At 35.4% G+C, this 21,679-nt stretch overlaps 3 protein-coding genes across 4 annotated transcripts; all 3 read right to left on the reverse strand.

The window, feature by feature from the left end:
- Nucleotides 1-1,157: 1,157 nt before the first annotated feature.
- Nucleotides 1,158-4,340, reverse strand: LOC122324026 (C-type lectin domain family 4 member F-like). Of its 2 annotated transcripts, XM_043218204.1 has the most exons (6): nucleotides 3,969-4,340; nucleotides 2,555-2,626; nucleotides 2,216-2,287; nucleotides 1,945-2,099; nucleotides 1,661-1,773; nucleotides 1,158-1,567 (listed from the first exon to the last, which is right to left on the reverse strand). In XM_043218204.1, exons 1-6 carry the CDS (start codon nucleotides 4,042-4,044, stop codon nucleotides 1,414-1,416), a joined length of 642 nt encoding a protein of 213 aa, XP_043074139.1. In that variant the 5' UTR covers nucleotides 4,045-4,340; the 3' UTR covers nucleotides 1,158-1,413. The 2 variants fall into 2 exon arrangements, with proteins under 2 accessions (XP_043074139.1, XP_043074140.1); XM_043218205.1 differs by lacking the exon at nucleotides 2,216-2,287.
- Nucleotides 4,341-5,889: 1,549 nt separating this feature from the next.
- On the reverse strand, nucleotides 5,890-12,395 carry LOC122323424 (C-type lectin domain family 4 member E-like). Its single transcript, XM_043217243.1, has 7 exons — nucleotides 12,261-12,395; nucleotides 10,664-10,792; nucleotides 10,553-10,579; nucleotides 9,661-9,732; nucleotides 9,385-9,539; nucleotides 6,925-7,034; nucleotides 5,890-6,819 (listed from the first exon to the last, which is right to left on the reverse strand). The coding sequence occupies exons 1-7, from the start codon at nucleotides 12,334-12,336 to the stop codon at nucleotides 6,645-6,647; spliced, it is 744 nt and encodes a 247-aa protein (XP_043073178.1). The 5' UTR covers nucleotides 12,337-12,395; the 3' UTR covers nucleotides 5,890-6,644.
- Nucleotides 12,396-14,270: 1,875 nt separating this feature from the next.
- LOC122324125 (endonuclease domain-containing 1 protein-like) lies at nucleotides 14,271-15,529 on the reverse strand. The gene is made up of 2 exons (XM_043218344.1): nucleotides 15,112-15,529; nucleotides 14,271-14,906 (listed from the first exon to the last, which is right to left on the reverse strand). The coding sequence occupies exons 1-2, from the start codon at nucleotides 15,436-15,438 to the stop codon at nucleotides 14,379-14,381; spliced, it is 855 nt and encodes a 284-aa protein (XP_043074279.1). The 5' UTR covers nucleotides 15,439-15,529; the 3' UTR covers nucleotides 14,271-14,378.
- Nucleotides 15,530-21,679: the final 6,150 nt, after the last annotated feature.

Consider the following 21,679-nt stretch of genomic DNA (forward strand, 5'->3'; position numbering starts at 1 on the left):
AAACATGATTCAAAATGATGTTTTTATGTTTTAGAATCAGGTTTCTTGAGCAGAACAGACTTAGTTTAAAAGTCCTAAAATATTTTATTGTTCAAAATCTTGTGACCGGTAGTGTAATTCTTACACTGTTCAATTAAAGGACATGTAATTGTTAGAATTTTGTTTGTGGGTGGAAACATGCACTTGACTAGCAATTTTATTAAAGCTAGTATTTAGTAAAGCTAGCAGGCTCTCTGGTTCCATTTTCCTTTTTTTCTACCAACATAATGTAAAATTGAATCTGAGTGCCTTTCGTGAAACAGCTTCTGCAAAAGACATACTTTTGTGAAACTTAACCAAACCACAATTATAAATAAAAATGCTTTCTGAGAAAACAATGTTCTCTCTAAATCTCATTGCACCCCAGCATTTCTCTCTTCTTCAGTTCAAAGGTCATTTATACACTTGTGGTTGTGTTTGTTTATTTATTTTTTTCATTTAATCTTAAATCTATGAAAATGAGAATTTATATTTGTTTGCTAATTATATAAGTCATAAGAGATTTTTTTATGATTATAATTTTTTTTTTTTAATTATACAAAATGCAGGTCCATGATAAAGTGGGTTGATGATAAAATATAAATATTATCTTGTGAAAGTGTTTTATAACTTATACAGAAAACAATTTATATATGCTAATAAATATGTATAAATATTTATAATAATTACAATAAGTATTTTGACGAGTCGTCTGCCCCTCCCCTTGATTGTCATCATCACCGTGTCCATTATTCGCCGCCCTTCACCAGGCTCCTGACGGGAGTGGGCGTGTCCGAGAGGAGGGGCGTGGCATTGGTCAGGTCTGGCGGCGTGTGACGAGGCACACCTGAAGTGGATCGAGCCTCGTCACCGCCGCCGTTAAGTGCCGAGCGGGTCTTACAATTTTCACTTACTGGTTATACTTAGGACGGTGACTGGGGAAACATTATTCTGTAGCATAATATAGCATAACAATGTTATTTCAAGACTACAGACATCTAATTCTGCAGTAATGCACTTTGCATCATCTTTTTTCCACCACGTTCAGCTTCATCCAATCAAACCAACATCACACAGCTATACATTGCATTTAGTAATTTATTTATCATTAAAGTGACTTAAAATCAATGTATCGTCAATAAAGCTTTGGAAGGACACTACATTAGTGAAGAAAAGAAGAAAGTAATACAAAAAACAGGCAAAAAAGTTGTAAAACTGTAAAATCATATGATAATCATCAGTTCAGTTCCACTCTGTTTGTGACAAACACCTGTTCTGTGGGTTCAGAAGAACTGAAGTAATAGTTGTAGCATGAGCTACACAAGTCTTACTGCAAACTATCCTTAGATTTGTCTGCTTAAACAACAAAAAAATCTATTTTGTGAAGGAGGTAAATTAATATTTCTTTTCACAGATAAAATTCCTCTTATGTTCGCAAGAAACATCATACCAACTGAAATGTTTTATAATAGCACAGTGTTCTCCATTGGGATCATCTTCTTTCCAGTTATCAGGTTCGCTTTTCTCATTCATCCTCTTATACCAAAACCTTCAATAGCAGAAACAGGTGATCAGGGTAAAAGCAATACTCATCATTTAATATCTGAACAGCATAATGAAGATTTTGTTAGATTTTTCTTACTGTACTCCCGTTTCATTGAGAGTTTGGTTATTCACCCAAACCCAGTGTCCTTCAGTTTCCAGATCATTCAGACCAATCCAGTGCATCTCTTTAATTTTAGAGAACAGAAAATCCTATTAGAGAAATTGCACACATGAAGCGACAGATTTAGACAAGACATGACATTTTTTTGTTTTTTTTAGATATACTTGTGTTTCTGGCTATTTTAAGTAGATCAAACCATATAAAGTGATTAGATTTTTATCTACATCAAACTGCAGTTACTGTACTTCAAAAATCCTTGCCTGTTCTGATTGGCTGGTTATGGTGACTAAATCGGTTCCTTTTGAAACACAGAAATCACGACTTCTTGACCAGTTCAGTTTATCCACACTAAAGAGGTATATCTTTCGAGCTGCCAAATCCGCTTGACATGTGAAGATCACCTTACAAAACTGAGCTACAAAAGCATACAAATATTATCCATTTTGTTAGATCATGACATCTCAAATTGTGGTTCAATGTGTGGAACTGTTGAGTCTTTAATGTCATGGGTCTTAAAGACATGGAGCTCACCTTCATAAAAGGACAGTTGTTCTCTAACTGTGGTGTAGTTGGCTGTAAGTTCCTCAATCTTTTTCATTATGACTGGTACAGAAACGGTTATGTAGAAAAAAGTGAGAATCTATGTGTATGCGATTGTTTCCTCTGTTTTTGCTCTCACAGAAGTCGGTAACACTTTACAATAACTACACGCCATAAATTATTAGTTAAGCAGAGCAAAAAGCATACGGATATTATCTATTTTGATAGATGATAACATCTCAAGTTGTGGTTCAATGTGCAGAAATGTTGTGTCTTTAATGTCATGGGTCTTAAAGACATTCATAAAATGTCTCATAAAATGAAGCTCACCTTCATAAAAGGACAGTTGTTCTCTAACTGTGGTGTAGTTGACTGTAAGTTCCTCAATCTTTTTCACCATGACTGGTACAGAAACAGTTATGAAGAAAAAAGTTATGCACTGCTATTAAACTATTAGGTGGATTAAACATATTTTACTCACTTGTGCCATTAGTTTTCTGTTCAGACAGTTGCATTGAAACACTGACATCTGATTAAAGTCAAAACATAAGCAGCAGCAGTGATGTCACACTGACAAATTTGTTAGCAACACTTTAGAATAAGGAACACTTGTTAACTATTAATTACAAATTTTTCATCAATATATATTCTTCAAGTACTTATTAATAGTTAATAAGGTAATAAAATGTTAATTAGCACTAATACATAGTTAATATTAGTAATATGCATGCTGATAAGGCGTAAACATAAAAAGTGTTATCAATTTGCTTTATGCATGTGTATGTAAACTAAATTGTCTATTTGAGTTATACTCACACAGAATGGCCAGAACACAGAGACCTCCGAGAGCAAAAAGCAGACAGACAGCAGAAACAACCAGAAGAACTTTGGTCCATTTAGATGCGCAATCTCACTTTCTTGCTCTTTAGTGGAGTTACCTTTGGTAGAAATTTAATATGTTTTTGGCCTGTTGATCTTTATTAACATTTAGCTACTATAAAATGTTTTGCAAGATTTATGTATGTCAGTTATTTATTTATTTTATCTTTGTTTTAGAATCAAAATTAGGAATTGACAAGAATTGGAATCATTGATATTTAAATCATGCCCAACCGTACTAAAACCCCACATAATTGTTTTACTGGCACTTTTCTGTTCACACTGTTTTGGACCCATTTCTTTTCTTTTAAACCTTACCCTTCTTTGCTTTTGCCCTTGTTAAAAACAACCACATCATCTTATACATAAATGTACTTTTCAAAGGAAGTTGCTCCTGGATACATGGATAGCATGGCTAAGTAGTATGTTTGATTAATAGTGTTACTATATTACATCAGTCGTGTTTGAAACAGTTTCTGTGTTTCCATATTGCTTCTTATCACAGTGAGACAAAAAATATTTTTTACTAAAATTGTGTACTGTGACACTATGTCAATTAGTGGTGCATTACAATTGTGTGTTTATCATCTTCCATGTTTCATCAGTCAGAGCTTCTCTATTTGCAAATTATTCAGTTGTAGTGGTATCTGAGGCATTTCCTGGCCCTCACCTGTAACACAGACATTACTGCACATTGGTGTCAGGGTTGACCCTGCTCCATAATGCTCACACTATTTCATTTTGGGTAAAAATAGAGTAATAATTCTAAAGTACCACCACTGCAAATAACTAAATCTTATACTGTACAAATACTAAATCTTTCCAATAGAAATTGTAATGCATACTGTTAATACTTATGCTTTACCTTTGCATTGAGAGGGTTTTTCATCAGAAGTAAATGTTGAAAGAATGAAACTAGAATTTTCATAGATCGAATCCATCTCTGGAGCCTAACAGAAAATGTGCCCGAAGAGACTTAAGTGCTGCTTGAGATTGTTGAGAATAAGGAAGTGACATAAAGGTTTGTTCTTATAGGAAGTTGTCTGAATAACACATCAGGATACTAAATATGTAGTGGCAATTTGTGTTCTCATGCAGCCCATCTGCTGTATGTTTTAAACAGCATAGCTTCATAAAGCTAAAGTCAGATGTTATGTCTTGACGACAGACTGGGGTCTGGCAAGTGGATAACTAATCCTGAGTCCTCCTGACTAGTCCTAAAGACTTCTACCGGAAGGCATCGACCAGTTCTTCCCGCCAATTACCTGTTACCCAAATGCGTGTAGACTCTTTCTAGTGCTTCTGCAAAATCACTTACATCAATTAATCTTAGTACTGACCTTATATAATTTGATCTGACGTCAATTTTCGTGATTTTAGCAATATTAATTTTAATGTTACTGCTGATCCCTCTAGTTGCGATTGAATTTGGATCATTAATTAACTATAATACTTTCTAGTTTCGACTTTTCGTTCGTTAGGAGTCTGGGTCGCTTAAAGACCTTGTTCGGCCAGAACAGACTCACTACACATCTTGCAATAAAGACACACAGAAGTTGTGCGAGAAGATCTGTTTACAGAAAACGTCCCTGAGTGGTTTGCCCACTTCCTTTTAAATACCCAGACCGATCAAACAATCAAACATTTAGCACCCAAATGTGAAACTTCTCCCCGCACCATTCCCGTGCTCATCCTTGGAGCAAAGACAAAGGGTTATCAAATTGTCTTTATTGGAGCACACTCTCACCAGGAGACCAGAAACCCTTTGACAAATCACACCTGAATTTTTTACATTAGCCTCCCATCTGCATCTGTCACACTCAAGGGGAAGGAGAGGTTTATCTATAAACAGGAACCAAAAACATGAGGGCTAGAAGGAGGAACAACGAATTGGGCCACCTATTGTTTTTACTCTTTCCTGCAGACCTTCTTGCAAGATGAAAGACAGTTTTATTACTTTACAGTAGACTGGAACTCTTGCTTGGTGAAATTCATCCTTACATACACAATAACCTGGGGATATGCATTAGGAAATTCATGGACAAATTGTCTAGAACCCAATGAAAGTAATAATTTCCTATTGTAGTATGTGTCTGTTTTAGAGAGATTTACATAGGAATTAGGGTTGTAAGTTATATCTAATCTTGTGAAATAATGTTATTTTTTTAATATTTCAGTTTAATATTTCACCATGTTGGTGTTTAGTGTTTTGTGAATGACACTGTGCACCTTCTGCATATGTTATTATTAAAATAAAAATAATTGTTTTTTGGCTGTCTCTGCAGTGCTTCTTGCAAAACCTGTCTTGCTGTCTTAAGTAAAAGAGGTAGAGATTAATCAATTAATCATAATTTTCAAAGATAGAGAGAGAGAGAGAGAGATAGATAGAGAGAGAGAGAGAGAGAGAGAGAGAGAGCACACAAGTGAGTAGCCTATAGTAAAACTTGCAATATTACAGCAATATTATCACTTCAAAAACAGCAATATTATCACTTCATGGTGAAAAATATGTAGGTTTTAGTGGCAAAGCTATTGTATTTATAAAAAGACAGAGCAGTTGAAAACCAGCTCTTGAATGTTTGCAGAGTTTCTTACATCAGAAAAATTAAGTACGATTAAAAAAAAAAAATTGTCAGAACTTAACCACAGTTCTTGATGCTTCCTTGAAGTAAGGAAGTGTGACAGTCTTCGTCAAAAGACTTACTTCTTTAATAAAAGTTGTTTATAGTGCTGAGTTTAAGGATTTTAATGTGAAGATTTGACATAGAATGAATGAATAAGAATTGACAGTCAGTACTATAGAGATTTAATCTTTTGTTTTAATTTATTTGAAGTGCATTTATATACAGTGTAAAAGTATTAATGTTTCACTTTATGAATAATAATCAATGCAGAACTCTTATTACAATACTACATGTAAAGTAAAATATAGACTACAGTATACATATGAGTAGTATTATTTTTGTATATATTTTTGTTGATAAATTAAAAACCTATATTTATATAATTATAAAACTTTGTATTAACTTTGTATAGAGAGCATTTGTAAAACGATTCAGTATTCAGTAATCGCATACGTCATCAGTAATTTAATAAGTTAATAAGCTACATGTGTTGGATGTTTTTAGTGAAGTTGTTCATAAAGGCTTCATAAGTCTATAAGTATATTGTAAAAAATTAATTACTACTAGTCTACTGTATACGTACTGTATAGTGCTTTTGAGAAGTACAGCACTACAAATGAACAAATGAATTAGACCTCAATCATGAAGGTATTGGCGTGGCAATATACATGAAAATGACATGTATTTGGTCTTTGCAGAATATTTCCAAGAGCAAGTAGCAAGACTTTCTACTCCCTATAAAGCAACATGCTGCTGAGCATGTAAGAAATACTGCTGCTGCACATACATAGCTGCACTATTTAAAGATTCATGCCAGAACTCTGTATTTTAATCGGTGCAGTATTTGAACACGAAGAATCCTTCAAATCTTATTTGTAATGAACAAGGTTAACGGCTCAGGAACAGAAGATTGTGAATTACACAGCTGCAGCAACTTCACACACAAATCTTTTCTCTTCAAAACAGTAAGCATCCGTCCACAAATCTGTCTCTCCGTTTACGTGTCCCAGACCGGCACAGTCCTCACCATCAGGATGTTCTTTAGTCCAGTTATCAGGCTCACTGATTTCATTTTTACGTTTCATCCAGAATCTGCAAAAAGAAAACGCTTAGGTAGAGACCTGCTAATCTAACTTAATTTATCGCTTTATAGCTTTAATGACAAGGCTGTATTGTCCAAAATAATGAAGATCTTACTGTAGTGAATTGTTAAGTGGCTGGCTGTTCACCCAAACCCAGTGACCCTCAGTGTCCAAATCATTTAGACCAATCCAGTGAGTCTCTTTAACATTAGAGGTTACAAAATCCTGATGAGAAAAAAGTTTTGACGTTACATAGGTTTCTAAGCAAAGGAATAATTTGCCCAATATTTTGTGTCAAAATTAAAATGGATGTTATACTAAATAAATAATTGCTAGTAATCTTTAGGCAAATAAACAAATGGTTTATGGCAGAGTTAAGCGAGTTTGAAAAAATTTAATCTAGATTTTGAACATTTGACCGATTCTCAATTTTTTTACTTAAAAAAACTTAAAAATTTAACTACAACATGATTCAAATGACTTTTTCTATATTAATCCTCTAGGAAAAGAAAATTATATTCCAAGTTTACCACACATGGAGCTTTCAACATCATTAAATTGTTAAACAAATCACTTGTTAAATGTCTTATCAGAAAAGATGCCTGAACTGCAACTACATAAGTTTTATGTTCAGAAATAATAGGCTACAATGAAAATGTAATTCAAAATCAAAATGACTGTCTTTATACATAGATACATTTGTAAATGTATCTGTACAATCTTAAACATTTACATTTCTCTGTATTTTTCTCAATGCATTTTTTAATTTTCTTTTTTTCTTTTATTAGTGTTATACTCCATTTCTACTGTGTAATTTCTAGCTTTGCTGCATATCTTTCACTTTCCTCTGCACTGGAGGCTCCTGTCACCAAATTCCTTGTTTGTGTAAATATACAAGGGTTGGAAAATGAAACTGAAATGCCTGGTTTTAGACCACAATAATTCAGTAGTATGGTGTAGGGCCTCCTTTTGAGGCCAGTGCAGCATAAATTCATCTAGGAAATGGCAGATATTGGTCCTGCACAGTGGCCAAAGGGAGTTTGAGCCATTCTTCTTGCAGAATAGTGGCCAGGTCACTATGTGATGCTACTCGAGAAAAAAAAACTCGCTCCTCCAAAACACCCCAAAGTGGCTCAGTGATATTTTGAAATGGTGACTGTGCAAGCCATGGGAGATGTTCAACTTCACTTTCATGTTCATCTAATTACTCTGTGTATTGGTGTATTATGATCCTGATACAAGGCACCGCCTTCATGATACAATGTTTGAACCATTGGACGCACATGGTCCTCCAGAATGGTTCGTTAGTCCTTGGCAGTGATGCACCCATCTAGCACAGGTTTTGGGCCCTAACCATCACTGATCCACCCCCATGTTTTCTGAGGCATGCAAGAGTCTGGGTGGTTTTTTTGGGACTCGTCCACACAGTAACTCATCCGGATGTAGGAAAAACAGTGAAAGTGGACTCATCAGAGCATAATGCATGTTTCACATGTTTCCACAGCCCAAGATTTTCGCAGCACCATTGAAACCAACGTTTGGCATTGGCACGAGTGACCAAAGGTTTGGCTATAGCAGCCCGGACATTTATATTGACCCTGTGGAGATCCTGACAGTCAGTATTGGTGGAAACTGGAGAGTTGAGATGCATATTTAATTCTGCAGTAAGCTGGACAGCTGTGGGTTTATGTTTTTTGAATACAATCCAGGTTAGCAACCCGGACATCCCTTTCAGACAGCTTCATCAGTTACTCCTGTTGGATATGGTTTGTCCTTCTTGGTGGTATGCTGACATTATCCTGGATACCGTGGCTCTTAATACATCACAATGACTTGCTGTCTGGGTAACAGATGCATCAGCAAGACGTGCACCAACAATTTGTCCTCTTTTGAACTCTAATATGTCACCCATAATGTTGTGTGCATTGCAATATTTAAAGCAAAACTGTGCTATTACTCTGCTAATTAAACCTTCACACTCTGCTCTTACTTTGTGCAATTAATGCAGATTGGCTACCAGGCTGCTCAAATTTAGTAATGAAACCTCCAACACTAAATTGGTCAGTGTTTCAGTTTCCAAAACCAAGCATTTTCGTTTTATTTATGTGGTAAAACCATGGTCAATTTTTGTAATATATATGTAGCAGCATTATATTTAAAAATAATTTCTGAAGAACGTCATTCTGTGTGAATGATGTTTCACCAGTGAAAAGATGGAACAAAGTTGTCTGAACAGAAAATTTGTGTTCTATTTTTACAGAAATTTCCTGTTTTAATGTGGAAAAGGATTTATTGTTTCTTATGTCCTTTTTTCAGTCCTATAATAGTACAATTGTTTACACTGTTTAACAAGTTCATGTTTGCTTTTTTGAGGTAAATTAGGCTTTTAATATGGCATTAAATTACATTAAATAAAACACATAATTAGTTGGCTACTCAAGGTTATAGATGGAAAAGATACATTTTATAACGTCTTGGATCAGAATCTACCTGTACACGTTAGATGTTACATGAAATTACAAAAGTAAAAGGGGAAATAAATCAAAACAAATAAATGTGTAACCGGTGAACACACCTGCTCTTCTTTGCTGTTTATCATCACTAGATGTCCTCCAAGAGTCACACATTGATCTCGACTCTGCGTCCAGTTCTTCTTGACCGTAGAGAAGTAGTAACACTTTGCTTCAGAATGAATCCAGTGGACGGCGCAAAGTGGACAACCTGTGCTGTCTTTAGTAAAAGAGGTAGAGGTATTTCACAGTATTACCCTCTTTATTTGAGAGAGATTCTGCTTATTTGTGAGTGTTTAAGGTCTTTTAAGTTTGCACATGGCTCAAATCATAAGACTTACTACTAAATCTGTTCAGCTTTCTAAGTGCTTCCTCGTGATGGTTGCGGAGCACTTCAAACTCTTTTTTGGAATCTGCATGACAAGGCCAAAACAACAACAAAAACAATGAAGAACAGATGAAATTTAACATGTCACTCTTAAAGTTAAAGTGCAGACATTTTCAACCATTTTTCTCTCGGTTTCAGAGACATAACTTAAGCCTAATCCTAGACTAAAATGTAAAATGTGAGCTGTTTCAACTATTTTGTCTTACGATGCATACTAGTAATGCTTTTTCTAAGGCATGCTTATAAAAATTACTTAAATGTCCTAACTGAACTATGGCCTAATCCTGGCTTAAGCTGAGCCCTGTCTGTGAAACCCGGCTTTTGTCTATGCCTGGGTCTAAGAGTCTGATGCAGTTAGTTAAGACAGTTTGTGACTCAAAGCATGGGAAAAGGTATAATGCATGCAGATGCTTTTGTAAAGTGTGACGAAGTTCAAATTCTATTTATTAGGATAGAGTTTCAATTTTATTCTGGCTGCATGTTTAAGATATCATTAGTTCTTAATTAGAAACTGAATTTAGTCACAATTATTGGTCATGGATTTAGGCTAGATATTTGATTATTCCGGACTAGCCAGGCATTAAATTATTTGTCCATCAGGGACCTAGTGTTGCGCAGAATCTCGGGCATCCAGTAGTGGATCCAGTTCTGATGTTAAGCAAAGCGTCAGAGTTAACTAAAACCTTCAGCTTGGCCACCACATGCTTGCTCTTACAAAAAGTTCTTGGTCAACTTGTCAAATCAGTGATGGACAGATGGGTCCACATGCTTCAGGAAAATTCAGCAGATTAGGCAAATGGCTTTCTGTGCGCCCTTTGCTCATGCCTTAAATATATTTTACTCACTTGCAGACTGCAATGAAACTCTGAGATCTAAAGGCAAAACAAAGTAAAAAATATTTAAAGACAAAATACAAAACTAATCTGCATGTGTTATGTGATATGGGTTATACTCACACAGGATCCCTAGAATACAGAGACCCCCAAGGGCCAAAGAGAAACAGACGGCAAAAACAAACATAAAAACTTTGATCCATTTAGAGGGACAAACTTCCTTCTCTCTTTTTTGCTCTTTGTTGGTGTTACCTGTGGTAGACATTTGATGAGATTAAAAAAATATTCCTGAACAATTGAATCAACGCATTCCTGTCTAGATCTATTTTTGACTTTATTCTGACTTTATTTACATGAAAAAAACATACGCCAGCATGTGACAACTTGCCTCAACCTAATAACTTACGTATTCTTGTCCTGAAAACTTTACGTTTCAGTTAAAATCTGTCATTATTACTGGCCAGTTCACACCAAGCACGATAACTATGAAAATAATGATATAATAAAGATATAATTCTACACCTTGCAGGCTTAAAGGGAACTCTCGTCTAAATGCCCTGGATAACAAGAGAAATCCACAATAATAAACTCCAGCAACTCGACTAATACAAAGAAATTCTTATCAGAATTCTATTTTCTGAACTGTTTATTCTGAGTTGTGTTGCAGCAAAAAGCGGTAGTAGCTCAACGAGTGCAACCATTTAACGGCATCGAATGTGCACATTATCCAGAAACCGTTGTTGATTTTTAATTATTTATTTTTTTTAAATAACATGCATCTTTCATGGGTTTCTATTAAATATTAAAACATTTCACTGCATGTCGTACCATGTATGTATGTGTATGTGACAAATAAAATTTGAATTTGAAATATTTCAGTAAGAGGCATGATTAATGTTATATTAATTTATAAATGTCTTAACACCCTGGGATCCCTTAAAATGCCCGTTCACACCAAGCATGATAATGATAAAGATGTAATATGTTATATAATATATAAGATATAATATATAATGAATTGAACAGCAGAGTCCACACCTCAACTATAACGACAAAGGCAGTGAGGCAACATTCCCACGATGTTTACACCAAGAACGATAGCTATAACAATAACCATAACAATATTTGAATCCACATCAGCGGACGACATCAACTTTTTATTCTAAGCTCAAGCGTGTCTTGAGCTTTAAATTCTTGAGCTTGTGAGAACAGGATGGATTCTGATTGCCTGTCAATGTTTTTATTGTTCATCAGCTGAAAAAAAAAAATCTTTCTGGAAGTGATTACAAATGTATTGTTTCTCTGTGTCTTTATCATTATAGTTGTGGTGTCGACACTACTATTCTTTAATATTAAGAAAGATTTTTAGAACTATATCTGTAGTGTTATCATTATCTTTATGGGCAAGGTAATGAGCGTTACCAAATAAAAAAGTAAGAAAACATTAGGAAATCCTGGGGGGTTGTTTCTGATGGGGCTATAGCACAGTTACAGACACACACAAAGACCACCGCCCCACCACCCCACAAACTTTCTTTTCTATTTGCTCTGTTTTTCCATTATTGACACATTTAGACAATATATCTAAATGTGAACAAAGCTACTTCATGCAAATGAGTGCATTAGCAGCTAGCTGCTGAACCGAAGGTGTTTCATTTATGAGATGAAGCTGCAATCTGCAATAATAGAAATTGAATACTGAAAATATTCCTGTCCTTACCGTCGCACTGAGGGCGCTTTTCATCTGAAGCAACTGCCTCAAGTATGATGGCTGAATTTTCATAGATCGAATCCATTTCATGAGCCCAACAGAAGATGTGCTCGATGAGACTTGAGTGCTGCTTGAGACCGTTTAGAATAAGGAAGTCAAATAATGTGTTATTCTTATGAATACAGAAAGGAAGTTATGAGGTTGAATCAGGGCCAGACTGGGACACAATTTCAGGCAGGGAAATCTCATACTCTCCCAGGCCATCCTATGCACCCGATAAATTTGGAAATAAACATCATGACCATCATATGTATGTGTATACATTTCCCTCTCTATAGAGATATTTTTTATAGAGATATTTTTAATGTCTGTAAAGCAAATTTGTTTCTCATGTTCACAGACCGAGACAGCAGAAAGCACATCCTGTTTGCTTTTACATCCTGTTTTGCTGGTTCATGAAAGTGCAATTATTTATTGTGAGAGCACACAAATAACGTAATCTTTACTCTAATCTGTATGACCAGAAATGAGCAGTATTTTGAGCGCTCGCTCTTCACACTCCACACAGCGCACATTTTTTGGGTTATCGTTAAATTGAGCGGCTATGTAAAGTTGCTAGTACTTACATAATTCAGATGATAAGTCGTATTTGAGGTTGATGAATGCGTTTAATGCGCTGGATGCATTCTGACTAGCCGATCTGTTTTTAGTCACGGACTGCATGACTTCGCCTGTGTTTTTTATTCATTTTTTTGAGACTATGTGACTAACAAAAATGTATGCCATAAGTCCAAAGCCGCTATTTCCTTTCTACTTCTCACTCATAAAATACTCTGCAGACGAGAGACCTTAACATGAAAGCCTCAAGGTGCTCCTGATTAACTGCGGCCCTGTTCCTTCTTCAACAGGCTACTTGTGTAATAGACATTACCAATAGAAATGTGTAAACCAGTACAAATAACACGAGTGAGACATCAGTGAAAAGGTTGTATACAGCAGAATCTGACAAAATATTGCAGTTTTTTTGCAAGTTGAACTAACTCTGCTCACCAACAAGCTCTCATCAGCACCTGAAAGTTTGGCATTTTTTCCTGTAGGCTCCTTCACTCTTCATTGTAAGCCATTTCTAGCGTGTGGCGAAGTTTTATCAGCACAGCCTATATGTCCCCAATGTGGCACAATCATCAAAATTCATTAAAGCATTGCTAAATTCCACTAGAGCTGATTTTGTAACGTTTTTTTTGTATTTAAGCTAAATTTTTATGTTCCACGCAGGCACAAAAACAACTGTTTATTGGTGGTAGATATCTACCATGATAGCATTGTGCACTTGGTATTGGTATTAATAAAATGTAACCTACCCGTGAGTTTAGGTGAGCTGTTTCTTTAAATGATATTGGTGGATCATGGAAAACTTTCTGCTGTGATCATCTTACTAATATGGTTTGGAGGAACTGAGAAAATTAATTCTAAATGACTACATCTTTTTAGGATTTGCCACCTGAACCTGCTAATATTATTCTTGTAATATTTAGATTTTATTCTTAAAGTATTATGTCTTTAATCTTGTAATTTTATATGTTTGAATGTCTGAATGTTTTGGGGGTGTTTTTGAAGCAGGGTTGAGGGTCAGTGCACCCCGCTGGTGATGAAGGCATGACGTTTCTCCAAATGCTTGCCCTGTTTTTGAGACGACAGCTTTAACACGAATACTGACTCAAATCACACCGATATTCTTGTCTTGATTTGATTTTTTTTTTAACCCTGAAGTCAAGCCATGCATTCACCTCAAGAGCATGCTTTCGAATGCAGTTGTTTAACAGAAAAAGGTTTTGGGGCAGCATTTTTTGACTTCTGAGATGTGACCATTTTCTGGACCTGTTCACTGACAATCCCCTCTACTTCCCCTTGGTTTAGTTAGATGACTCTGACACGTAAACATTTGCAAAAGCTTTATTAAAGAAAATACATGATTTGCTAAAGTTTAAAAGGTATAAAATTCATTAAAAGCAAGATGATTGGAAATGATCAAGTTAGGATTCTGGAAGAGCCCGACAAATGCATTTTTAACGGACTTCTAATCCCACAAGCAGAATAAATGATTATTCAGCCATCATTTATTCATGTTTATTTACAGTAATTGTCAAACAGCTGTACATTTGGCACCCATGTTTCATTGAAAAAGTTTTGTAATTCCCGCACGCTTTTTTGTTCGATAGTTTTTTCGTCAACAGGGTTTTCTTCAATGTTTTCGGCCCAATAAGCTTGGGAGACCCATTTTTCTTCTGTTTTGTTGTAGCAGCAAAATGCCATCCACAGGTAAAGAGGAATGTTCACTTTTTTATTCAGTTTAATTTCGCCAGGTATTGCTCCAGTCAGCACATGAGCTGAAACATTATTATTGCTATTTATGCACGTATCCATGATATTTTTGGTCTTCTCTTCCATGCGACTCCAACTGCCACCGTTAAAACTGATCTTCTGTGGCACTACATTGGTCAGTGTGAATGTAGATTTAGCAGTGACTTTATTAGCTGCATGACAGGACGGAAACAGGTGACCACGATCCACATTATAGCTGTTGTTGCGGTAGTCTTCTCTGATGGCCTGATTTGCACACGTCAGGACAGTCATCTCAGCAACAGGAGATTCGAGCTACAGATGTTTAACATACAGAGAAACAGTCGTTCACCAACAGGGTTTTAGGGCACCATTAGGCTCTCATGTCAATAATGACAGAATTAAATTTTTGTGTGTAAACTTGGAACCACCAGTAGAACATTTACAGAGTCGTTATATCCGTGCAGACATAATAAAATGACCGAATTGTTGAAGAAAGAAACAATAATGAAAAAATTACCTCAGACTCAATCATCCATTTCGGGTTTGGTCTTGTGAAATTTTCTTTCTTTCCCTCGTATATGTAGGCTGAGAAAACGGGGATCTTATTTTCGGTGTCGTAGAGAGTCGCAAACCTGTAAGCGTTTTTATATTTTTGACAGATTTGTTTGTAGCGATTGTTCCCCGTTGAGTCTGAATTGTTCAGAATGCCCGGAATCACTGGAGGCTGTTCATTTAAAAAGTAATTTTTGCATTTTTCAAATGAATTTACAACCTCGGTCTTGATGATTGGAAAATCGATGACCAGCAGCACAGAGACAACAAAGAGCCACATCTTCATCTTCATCTGCACTGAACTAATCAAAAAATAAAGCTCAAGCGGTGGTAGAAACACTAATGCCGTTCTACTGAAAGCTCTCGCAAGTCAATTGACTAGACTCTCTCTCGGACTAGACTTAAAGGTCCTGTAGCACTGCATTAGAGATCACACCTTACACGCACACGCTATGAACCCACAGAAGATTCAGTCACTGAGTTTAGGTGTCAAATATTCCTTGAAGCAGCAGTTGAAAAAAAGGAAAAAACTAGAGCCCTGCAATAGCTAAATAGACACATAAACACAAAAACCTAAAGAAATATGTATGCTACTCTACATATATTTGTGTGGTTATGCATGGTTAACAAGCCAAATCACTGTTTGGCTTAAAGAGTTAGCAGATAGTTATACTCTAATGAATAAATAATTACTTAAGAAATGAGAACAAATTTACAGTAACAATAAAAGTAATACTGTGAAAATACACACACACACACACACACACACACACACATACTATATATATATATATATATATATATATATATATATATATATATATATATATATATATATATAATGTGTGTGTGTGTGTGTGTGTGTGTGTATTTTATATAATTTTTTTTTTTTTTTTTATAAAATTTATTTTAATATATATAGCATTTAAACAGAATTCAATTTAACTGAGGTTAATGCAAAACTGAATTTGGTCAAAATGAAACATTTCATACGGCCTTTCATTTTGTTATTTTTGTTAAATTGATAATTGCTTTTAAATTGTGCAAGTTTAATGGTTACTTAGAGATGCTTTAATAAAAAATAAATTACCCACGACTAGGAGCACGGAGACAGATGATAGACAAGTGAATTTTCACCTGTGTAGAAACAAGACTAAAGAATGCATTCAAATCATACAACAAAAATTTAACCCACACTCTAATATAAGACATATATACACACACACAAACACACACACACAGAAAGACAGACAAAGACACAGACAGACATGTACACATATAATTCTGCGAACTCAAGTTGGGTAGGTGAGTTCACGAGTCCATTTGAGGTTTCTTTTGACCTGTGAAATAACAAAAAAATATTCTGTAGAATGTAAAACGTTTTTAAAATAAGGTAAATTTTATATTTTATATATTAGGTACTGTTTTACTAAAATTTTTATTTACTTTCTTGTCAAAAATGAATCAGTTTTATAATAGTTTTTCTTTTACAATCGTGCACAAATGAAATATTTCTAATAGTCCAACATTTGCAACTGCAAGCTTCCTTAAAGCATCGCGTAGAGTATTTGCTAGAATAGACACATCATTTTAACACATCAAGCGTTAAGTTTTCTTTCACACCCTTTGACCTGTGAAATACACACCAAAAACTTCTCAGGTCTTAAGGCCTATTTTTGGTCATTGCTTTGACAGTCTCACCACTTATGCGGTGTATCAATTTGTTGTTTTACTAAGAAAGTGTCTCAAAACATGTAATGTAAGCAAAAAAATAAAAATAAAGGTTAGTAAAGTAAAGCTAATTTTCATTTTTTGGTCGAGCTATTCTTTTAACAGTTGCACATTTGTGCTTATCATTGGTGAATTGTTCACTAAGGACAATAAATTGATAGAAAAGTGAAATCAACAATGAATAGAGAATTCGTAAAGTTCTAACACGGAACTATAAATAAAAAAACAAAAAACCTTTATTTCTGTTTAATCAGTAATTAGTAATTTTAAGAGCTAAAATATTGTGTTTTATGCAAAGATAATTGTTTACTTTTTTTGTTTTTCTGTGTTATGAGGGTGTGGCTTAAAAAGGAAGTGACAGTCTTTGACCTACACGTCGACTTAATCTCCAAGCTACATTATATCTTTGCAATCCTTTACTCTATTGAGAATTTGTTTGTCATTTCGTACTTATTAATGCTTTCCATTAACAAAAAAACGATTTGCATTTGTTGTGAATCAACAACTTCAGTCACGACAAACAGCCGAATTACAGAGACGACCAACAGACCCATCTTCATCTCAACTGATTCACCAACAATACATAAAGCTGTAGAAATGTCAACGTAATTCTACAGAAAAGCCTCAATTCAAACTTGAGCTTCTCTGAATAAATTATTCACCTACTGTTCACACTCTTTGAACTCCTACTGACTTCATAAGAAAAAGAGATTTTATACAGGCTTAGGTTTTAAATTTAACTTCACACCTTTAATGTGTCTCTAATCTATTTATTTCACAAACCTAATGCTCTGCACCTGATTACAAGTAAGCTAAGCGCAGAAGCCTTCCATGTTAGAAGTGAGGTTGCTCAATAGCGACCTCTCGTGGGAACAACTGGTCATTTGTCGAGGAAAAGTGAGGAAAAGTGACTAGTAATAACATGAATAAACACTAGAGGGCGACAAACGTATGCACAAAGTGAGCCTTGAGCCCCGAGAAATCTGTCCACATAGTAAGGTAATAAATGATCTTTTAAAAACAATATATAATGTATTGAATTTTTAAAAGGAAGACCTAAAATAAATAATACGCAATACATCCATCTTAGCTGCATATACTGGCATCAAACATTAGATTACGGGTGACCACTGATCGCTATTCATTTATTTGAGATCTGCGTTGGGTTACATTGTGACCATATTCAAAATCACATTAAGATTAAGGCATTTGAATTTGAATATTTGGCCTCTACAAATTATTTTGCTCATCACCTACACGTTTGGAAATAGTCTATCAGAGGCTCTGTCGGGCCATCAGCAAGTTTACATCACTTTCATCATGTTCGACGCAGCTTGTCCTTCATTGCCATGAAAGTGTGTATGATTTTCAGGTACAAAGATCCTGATCTTTATCTCCTGAGTTTCTCTGAACCACATGGCAGGAACAGAAGGGATTCATTGGAGGTCAAAGTCATTAACCTCCATGTTGAAACACACACTAGGAGTGTGAGCCAACAAGGTATCTTCTACACCAAACACACCATAGGAGCACATACCAAAACACTCTGTCAACACTGCTAACACACACACACACACACACACACACACACACGAGAGCTTACCTTCCGCTGCTTTGAATTCAATCAAAAACCCAATCAAGTTTTAACTATAACTTTTATAAACATACGTTTTTTTTTCCCTTTCAGGTCTTCAAACACTTTGCACTCATAGCAGTGCATTGAAATGAATTAAATACATTTGATTTAAGTTAATCTCCACTAGCGCTTAGGGAGAGATCTCAAATATTTCTTACCAAATTCTTTAACATTTAAATAGATCTGCTATCCAAACTAATTGCATAGATTAGTAAGTATTTAAAATATGTCCATGTGTTTTTATCATAGTAATTATGGTTATCTAAGAACCTTAGTATTATAATAATAGTAGCTACATGAGATAAAATAGGTATTCACTGAAATTGACAGCTCCATTAATTCTTCTAAACTTTAGAAACACGAACTCTAAGCAATAAGTTTGTCCTCTGAATTAACTTAGTCTGTCATGTCCAGCATGCAAAGGATGTGTTTAATTAATTTACTATTAGGCTCTTTCCGATCTCTTATGTTAATCCAGTAAAAGCCGGTTGAGGAAGGGTTTGTTTTGACGAGCTTTGAGGCTTTCCATGTCAGCGAGAAGAAAGTGTGTCGCTCAGACTGTCAAAGCCGTGTTTTCTGCTAAAGCTTAGCCACCAGGGTCGACCTTTGACCTTGCACCCCTGCCCTCCAGCCTGCGCACCTCTGTCCACGCGTTAGAGAGATCGACTGTCAGGCAGAACCTTCCGGAACGCTCCGATTCCTCGCTCCGATTGGCCGGGGACGTCGCCAGTTAAGCCTGTGGAACTGCAGGAGGATCAAATGAAAGAGATGGAATAAAAATCAGATTAGCGCGGAGGAAAAGAGTAGACTAACTAGGTTTTAGCAGTGTTTGTAGGTTACAGCGCTTTTCGTGAGGGTAAGGTGTTGTGATGATTGCTGTTCGGCTGCTAAAACGTCTTTTTAGTAAGTTTCTATCATATAGACACGGCCTGGGTTAAGTCACATGTCGAAGTTTACTATTTAAGCTAATTTGTGAATACAATCCTCAGTTTGCGTAACAGTGAATAAATCACGAAAATCAGCAGAAAGCCTCCGAAATGCCCTTCCGTTCACGATAATGCTGACTCTAGCAAAAAAAATTGGAAACTTTTGCAAATTCATTCAAGCCGATGATATTTTTATATCCGTTTCACATTCAGAATGGGATGCAGCATCTATACTCTTATGATTCACTTCTCTTTTTTTAAGCATTTGACCTTTCCAAGAAGCTCAATTCCTCTGTGATTCCTTATTCATGAACAATGAGTAACATGCCTTAATGCAGTTTTAGAAAAAGTGCAAATAATTCTTAGAAGAAATAGAGTTAAGGTTATTTTTAAAAAGCAAATCAATGATGTTTGCTCATAGTTACGATATTAAGTGTAATTATAATAGTAAATAATACATAAATAGCGCACAATAGATCAGCAGACGGTCACCGAATTCCCCTTCAGTTCCTATTAATGCAGATGTTAGAGGAAAGATTTATTCAAGCCCACACATTTTTTCAACATGCAGTACATGATAATGCATTTCGGCTTTAACATTTGTCATTTTTCTTTAATTTTTGAATTATTATCGCTTAATAGTTTAATTTTTAGTTCCATTTGAATTTTATTTCAGCTCTAACTTAGTTGCCAGCATTTGTAATTTTCATTTAGCTTAGGTTTTTAATCTATATTTTATTATATTACATCTATATTTCAAGTGTTTTTAATAGTTTCAGTTTAGTTCATGATCTGCCCCAGAAGGGCCCAGGCCTCTGCCAACGTTATGCCACATATGCATAAACAAAAACCCCAGCCGTTATCTTCAAAAGCCGTCTCCTGGTGACTCACGACACGGCCAGGGACCTCGGCGCTCTGCAGACATGCTGCATTCCAGTGCTCATTCCACACAGTACAATAACTTCCTGGAATTCTTCGAAGCCTGGCCGACGGAGCCAGGGCACTTCCTGTTGTCCTTGTTGTAGCACTTCCTGCGCGGCCAGCGCGATCAGATTCTGTTGCTATGGTAAGGAGCAAACACCTCCAGCCGGTTTATGCCGGAACGCTCGGTCTTGAAGCAAACATTCAGTGCATGACAAATGTTGGACCTGTACCAAGTGACATGAAACAGGATGATAAAGCCAGATGCTACTTTCACTGGATGTTTTCTAGAAGAAGACGTCTTGCAATCAGACAGTAAAAAACTTCATTTAACATACAAACCGTCATTGAACTGATTTGTATGCATTGTATTTTGATTTCAGTGGGTGACACAATGCAGATTTACATTTATAATATATTTTAAAATGCAGTTTATTCCTGTGATGCAAAGCTGAACTTTCAGCATCATTACTCCAGTGTCACATGATTCTTCAGAAATCATTTTAATATGCTGATTTGCTGCTCAAGCAATATTTCTTAAATTGACAACAGTTGTGCTGCTTCATATTGAATAAATTAATATTGAATTTTTTTTCTAACTTTGAATAATATTTAATGCAAATGTCTTTGATGACTAGAAAGTTCAAAGTGAAATATAAATATTTTGTAACATTATAAAAGGTCAGTTTAATGCATCCTCATTGACCCGAAACCTTTCACCAGTAAATCAAATCATAAGATAAAATGGTTGAATATTAAATAATTTAATAAATGCTCAAAAGTCTCAGCATGAACATTTCTCATTGAATGATTGGCTAATAAGCTACTGTGCTCTTTCATTTTAATAGCTCCATACTGTACTTTTAAAACAATGATTTTGAAATCAGTTCAGCTGTCACTTGTAGAAATTTGAGGTTGCATAAAACAGTATAGACAGTTTAACTTATAATCGGTGCTTGATCTGTGCATATTTCTCTTCTATTTCAGACAAAATGACTTTTTGAAGTTAAATATGTCTATGAAAAAAGAGAAAAAAAAATCTTTAATTGACGGAGGTCATGTGAATTACTGTGATGTGTTTATCAGCTGTTTACAATTTCATTCTAACGGCCTCTATTCACTGCAAACGATCCGCTAGCATGTAATGCTACATTCCTCCAAATCTGTTTCTGAAGAAAGCAAACACATTTACGTCTTGAACGGCCTGAGGGTGAGTAAATCTTCAGCGACTTTTCATTTGTGCGTGAACCATTCCTTTAAGGACATTGTTTTGTCGCTTTTGTATGATTAGCCGTTCTGAAACTGATTCCTGAAACAAA

This window comes from Puntigrus tetrazona, chromosome 19 (genome assembly GCF_018831695.1).
Source record: "Puntigrus tetrazona isolate hp1 chromosome 19, ASM1883169v1, whole genome shotgun sequence".
Classification (NCBI taxonomy): domain Eukaryota; kingdom Metazoa; phylum Chordata; class Actinopteri; order Cypriniformes; family Cyprinidae; genus Puntigrus; species Puntigrus tetrazona.

What these genes read in the sequence shown, in the direction of transcription:
- LOC122324026 (XM_043218204.1), bottom strand. Translation starts at nt 4,044, where the DNA reads ATGGATTCGATCTATGAAAATTCTAGTTTCATTCTTTCAACATTTACT. An exon ending in AAAACCCTCTCAATGCAAAG is followed by an intron (nt 2,627 to 3,968) that starts GTAAAGCATAAG and finishes TTTCTGTACCAG; the next exon opens with TCATGGTGAAAAAGATTGAG. An exon ending in ACAACTGTCCTTTTATGAAG is followed by an intron (nt 2,288 to 2,554) that starts GTGAGCTTCATT and finishes TTTCTGTACCAG; the next exon opens with TCATAATGAAAAAGATTGAG.
- LOC122323424 (XM_043217243.1), bottom strand. Translation starts at nt 12,336, where the DNA reads ATGGATTCGATCTATGAAAATTCAGCCATCATACTTGAGGCAGTTGCT. An exon ending in CTGTATTCTAGGGATCCTGT is followed by an intron (nt 10,580 to 10,663) that starts GTGAGTATAACC and finishes TTTTGCCTTTAG; the next exon opens with ATCTCAGAGTTTCATTGCAG. An exon ending in AGTTTCATTGCAGTCTGCAA is followed by an intron (nt 9,733 to 10,552) that starts GTGAGTAAAATA and finishes CTTGTCATGCAG; the next exon opens with ATTCCAAAAAAGAGTTTGAA.
- LOC122324125 (XM_043218344.1), bottom strand. Translation starts at nt 15,438, where the DNA reads ATGAAGATGAAGATGTGGCTCTTTGTTGTCTCTGTGCTGCTGGTCATC. An exon ending in AATGGATGATTGAGTCTGAG is followed by an intron (nt 14,907 to 15,111) that starts GTAATTTTTTCA and finishes AAACATCTGTAG; the next exon opens with CTCGAATCTCCTGTTGCTGA.